We start from the raw sequence: 5,328 nt of genomic DNA, 5'->3' as shown, positions 1-5,328 counted from the left end.
CCTCTCACACTGTCTCTCTCTTTCTTACTTTTGAAATGTTAATAGAGTTTAATTCAATTTTCCCCTTGAGATTTCACTTATTAATAACATTTATTTTCCTTCAGATATTCTAAATAACAATTTATTCTTTCTCTTCATTATTTTGTTAAAATTTATTTAACAGTTCAAAAGTGATATATATACATATATGCAGTCAAACGATAAGAATTGTAACAAAACACTAACATAAAAGAGTAAAATGTTATTTTAGATAAAAAAATTTCTATTATCTATGTAACTTTATATTACCCTTGATTTGTTAAATTAAACATGAAACTCAATAAAATACTAACGACGAGGAATAGATTGTCATTTCATATATCTAAGAGGGAAAATTATATTAAACTCAAGTAAAAATTATTTGTTTGTTTCTCTTGTAGGAAGAGGCTTGATTATGTTCCAAATACATGCATCATGTCAAAGAATTGACTATATTTTCTTTTTGTTTGAGAATTGAGGTGACCCTCCCTTAATGTAAGAAAGCACTAGTATCCTCTTTGTCTTTGTGATGAAACCATAAGGAGAATGCATTGAATCTTGGTAATGGACTTACCAGACCTAAATTATTATTTCCTCAAATAGGTCATTGGGAGCAATGGGACCCTTTGGAAGGAAGTTCATAATCTTCTTTACCACTAAATAATCATCTTCAAGTATTGTCTATAAAAACATGTAAGATGTAAGATTTGAGACTTGCATGATGTATAAATAGTTCAATCTTTCAATGTTAAGATAGATGAGGTAAAATGATGTATAATGAGTTGCATATCGCCTTGTTAGAAAGAGTGCAAGTAATTTTAAATATTCTTATAACTATTCTCAACAGATACTTATAAAATCTGTATAAACCCTAAACTAAATAATACTATGTGAAGAAAATCTATAATATTGCAATAATGATACAACATCAATTGTATTACGAATCACATAATTATGATTTATGTGAGTTGCTATTTAAATTAGAGAAAGTAGTAACGCATGGACACAATTTAGTAAAAGAAAGGTAGTCCATGATTTGGACTTTGAGGTGCTATATTATCAACTCAAAAAATTAAACTAATTTACAAAATCATCTGAAAAACACACGCACACACAATATTTGATGCTGATCCTCAAGTTGGTAGATATGCATGTAGCCATTAACAAGAATCCCCTAGTGGCTTTCTTCTCTTATTTATATACGCTTCCACCATTAAGCATCCTTTTATGTAGCTTGTTTAACTTAATTATACTACAAAAATACATGAAATTATATATAATATCATATATATAATTCATTAACAATGAGATAAAATACATGAAATTATATATAATATCATATATATAATTCATTAACAATGCCATCACATCATCATTTTAAGCTATGCTTTCATCTCCATTAATATTCCCATTATTATTCTTTGACGAATTATTGCTATTGTGGCTCAAATCCTCCTCTTGTTTCATCATTTGATCATATTCCTGCTTCCGATTGACTAATGGAGTTGAATTACGAGAATGCCATCTTGCCCAAAAGAGATAATTCACAAAATTGAGTATACTGAGCAATGCTAGCATCCAATAGAAGAGGTCTAATCGGTCTTTATTGAGATCATTGTCACTAAGCCATCCTTCCTTTGAAGTTCTTGAAGTAATTTTGTTCACCACAGAAACCAAAACTGAGCTTAAATAGAATCCAATTGAGTATGAACAGTAGGTTAAAGATGTTAAAAATGCCTGCATGCCTTGAACGGATTGTTTGTAGAAGAACTCAATCAATCCAACGGCTGTGAACATTTCCGAGAGGCCGAAAATCAAGAATTGTGGGGTGATCCAGAAGATCGATATGATTTCGTTCGAGTTTACAGCTAGGTCTCGTCTTTTCTTCTCCATCAGGGCAGCTGCAACCATTGAAAACGTTGCGGCGAAGAGTCCGACGCCGATTCTTTGAAGAGGGGAGATGCCTGATTCATGGCCTGTGAATTTTCTTGCAAAGGGAACGAAGAATGTGTCATAGAGGGGTACCAGGAAGATGAGGATAATGTAGGGGATGGATTGAAGGGAAGCTGGAGGAATGCTGAAGGAATTTGTGAGTTTTGCGTTCATGGTGCTCCCTTGTTGGACTGAAAATGTTTGAAGCTGAGCTAAAATTGTATTGAAAATAATTGTGCAAGCAAAAATTGGCACCACTGAAATTATAACTTTGACTCGTTCAACTTGAGTGACAGTGCACAATCTCCATGGACTTTCTTTTCTGCCGCTTCCATCTTCAACGTTGATGCAGGCTTTGTCCAAGAATCTGATAAATATAAATTGATTGTAAGTAGGATCTAATTTGAAATTACTCGACATGTTTTCAAAAACGATTTTCAAATATAATCTTAAAAACTAGTGCAAAGTTAGACTATTATGGTTAATAATGGTTTTCACGGTTTTCTATATATAGTTTCTAATATATAAACAGAAATCAAACATATTTAATTTTTTGAAAATTATTTTCATATGAGAAATTATAAGAACTGTAATTACCTGAACCTTGGTGTTTGGAGGAGTCCTAAATTGTTTGAATTGTCGCAGGTCAGATTGTTTTGGCTTCCATGGAGCATCTCAGGGTTAGAGGGACAAATTTGTTTTCTCTTTAAAATGGCTGCTACAAAAACCTGAAAAAATTGGAGAAATTATGGTTAATTATTGAGGGTGAATGATTCATCGTGGTAAAATTAAAAATAATATTCTAGGACAATATGATACATTTTGGGAACAAGCTTTTCGAAGACAATGAGTCAGCAGACAGCTTTATGTTTATTTGTCTTGATAGAGCCTTATATTATTGAACAACCTAATCAGCCAATTAAAACAGTTAACCCCATAATTTGAAATTTAATATTAAGATTCTATTCTTGATTTTCAACAAAAAGAACTACTAAACTATCTATATATTTCTGTCTTTGGATCATTTGAAACTATTATATATACTAAATTATTAGTTATTCTTTTATGTGGATGTCCTCGTTTTTTTTTAAATCTGAATCTTTTACGACAGGATAGGTCCAGATTTTTAAAAACTCAGGATATTCGCACCTCAGATTTTTCATATGAAACTTTATATATCAATCAAAGACTTATTGATAATTACCTGAGTAATGGGGGTGAGGAGGCTGCCTCGAGGGGGCTGGTTTCTATAATAAAGAGTGCCAGAAACCAAGCTGATGAGGCCAATTGCCATGGCAGCCGCCGAGACTCCGAAGCCAACATCCATGCCGGAATGAGTTTGGACATAAACAAGAACTGTGAGGGCAATAAGTTCACCCATGGAGAAAGCAAAATATGCAGCATTGAAGTAGGTGGAGAGCTGCTTTGATTGCCTGGGATTGTTCTGATTGAATTGGTCACCTCCATGAGCAATCATGTTTGGCTTCACACATCCACTGCCCAAGGCCACTAAATAAAGTGCTAGAAAAAATATAAAGGCCTTGAAGCCCTTTGCTTCTTCACAGTTTGCCCGATCAGTTATTATATTGCAAGGTGGTGGCTTCATTTGAGGAAGATGAGCTTGGACTGATAATAATATAAATCCCTGAAAATTTATTTTTACATAAAACCCATTTGTTATTTTCTAGCGTGTTTGCAAAATGAAAAGAATTTACATCTTATAATGCACTGAAATGTTTATTATAAAGTTATCTTTGTAATATTTTAAATCATGATTCTTATTCTTACTTACAGTTTTATACTGAAAGAAAAAAATCTGTCTCTTGATTCTAAAATATTAAGGATGTTGCAACTGAGAATTTACAAATATTAACTTTATTGATTCGAGAAAAAGACTTACGGAAAGTTCGACAAAACCAAAGATGACCATGGTCCAGAAAGTCCCAAGATAAGAATCTGAGAGGTAGCCACCAAGGAGGGCCAAGAGAAAGATGGTGCCAATAAAATTTGTCACTATATTTGCTGAGTTTGACAGAGAGAAGTGCATCTCATTTATTACATAAGTAATCAGATTGTTCCCAACTGCAGCAATGGCCATTATCTCAAAAGCTTGAAGCCCTGCAGCCGATAGTACGATCAAACTGTAGTGAGCAATCAAGAAAACCATTTCACAATGTTTTTTTTTTTTTTATATATATATATATATAAAACAAAGTGGGATGAAATTAATTAACTCCCCTCACTTTCACCACTAAGTTTACTGTTTTACCCACTATAATAAAATATATGAATATTCATGAAAATTTCAAAGAAATGAACGGCAATTAAGTTGTGCAACCAGAGTGACAAAAAACCAAGAACACTTATGACTTCTTGCCAAAAGTTGTGAGTTGAAACCAATCAACAACTGGCTAACTGAGGCCTGAGCTTGCTTCTTCATCTAAAACTCTCTCAATAGTCAGCTATGAGAGTTAGTGAAGAAGATATAACTCTGAAATTTATGCAAAATCATAAACATGTATAAGATCAAAAGATAGATCACGTAAAAACGTATATCTATTTAATAAATTTGCTGGTACTATCAAGGTTTGGAGAAAACAATAACAGTATATATATACCGAGAACGAAAACGGCGGCTTTCATTCCTCCATGTTTGTCAGGGTTGGAAGGTCTGCCTCTCCAATCAACAGTGTTGTCTTCAACAAGAATCCTTGCTTCCATTTCCATTTCTCTCTCTCTCTCTCTCTCTAAGATTTTGTTTTTCTGTGTGCAAAGAATGAAAAGGAAGAAGATGGCATGCAAGTTTGATATACGAAGATGATGAAGTGGAATCAATTGTTGTCTTACTCAATGGGGAAATTGAGGTGAATTTATAAGCCAAAGAGGTGATGGCCAACCTCTTACTAGATTTCACAGTAGCTTCAAACTCTATGATGAGAAAGTTTTAAGCCCCACACGCACAACAAACCACGTGGACAACACTTGATCCAGATAAAGAATACACCATTTTTTTTTCCTATCTATTTCTTATTAATTATTATTATTGTTATTTGTTATTAAGCATTTCTGAGTGTGTCTGTCATAATAGTATATGTTTATACTATTAAAACCAAAGAATTTTTAGATATTGTTTTTCCATTTAAGGGGTTTGTATCAAGTTTTAAACAAATATTTTTTTTTTAAAATATAAGAAAACTGTTATGATTTTTGTATGTTTAATATTTTGATCATGTGTTTTAAGGACACACGTTAAAAATATTTATTTGTTTATTAATATTAATTTTGACATTAGAAGCATATTCTCCTTTAATCCAATGGTCATGTGTATATTGATAATCTTGTGTTGGATAGAGTTGACACATGGAGTTGTCTTTTTGG

The 5,328-nt window shown here is 32.5% G+C and overlaps 1 protein-coding gene across 1 annotated transcript; it reads right to left on the bottom strand.

Moving 5' to 3' along the window:
* Positions 1–1,049: 1,049 nt before the first annotated feature.
* Positions 1,050–4,818, bottom strand: LOC116136332 (protein NRT1/ PTR FAMILY 4.3-like). The gene is made up of 5 exons (XM_031422039.1): positions 4,569–4,818; positions 3,851–4,068; positions 3,155–3,595; positions 2,548–2,678; positions 1,050–2,317 (listed from the first exon to the last, which is right to left on the bottom strand). Exons 1-5 carry the CDS (start codon positions 4,675–4,677, stop codon positions 1,396–1,398), a joined length of 1,821 nt encoding a protein of 606 aa, XP_031277899.1. The 5' UTR covers positions 4,678–4,818; the 3' UTR covers positions 1,050–1,395.
* Between the last annotated feature and the right edge of the window lie 510 nt (positions 4,819–5,328).

Source organism: Pistacia vera, unplaced genomic scaffold, assembly GCF_008641045.1.
Source record: "Pistacia vera cultivar Batoury unplaced genomic scaffold, PisVer_v2 Contig310, whole genome shotgun sequence".
In the NCBI taxonomy this organism is placed as follows: domain Eukaryota; kingdom Viridiplantae; phylum Streptophyta; class Magnoliopsida; order Sapindales; family Anacardiaceae; genus Pistacia; species Pistacia vera.
The sequence above is the reverse complement of the archived record's forward strand: the minus strand, read 5'-3'. Positions and strand labels throughout refer to the sequence as shown.

What these genes read in the sequence shown, in the direction of transcription:
- LOC116136332 (XM_031422039.1), bottom strand. Translation starts at nt 4,677, where the DNA reads ATGGAAATGGAAGCAAGGATTCTTGTTGAAGACAACACTGTTGATTGG. An exon ending in TTGGTTTTGTCGAACTTTCC is followed by an intron (nt 3,596 to 3,850) that starts GTAAGTCTTTTT and finishes ATAAATTTTCAG; the next exon opens with GGATTTATATTATTATCAGT. An exon ending in CTCCAAACACCAAGGTTCAG is followed by an intron (nt 2,318 to 2,547) that starts GTAATTACAGTT and finishes TATATTTATCAG; the next exon opens with ATTCTTGGACAAAGCCTGCA.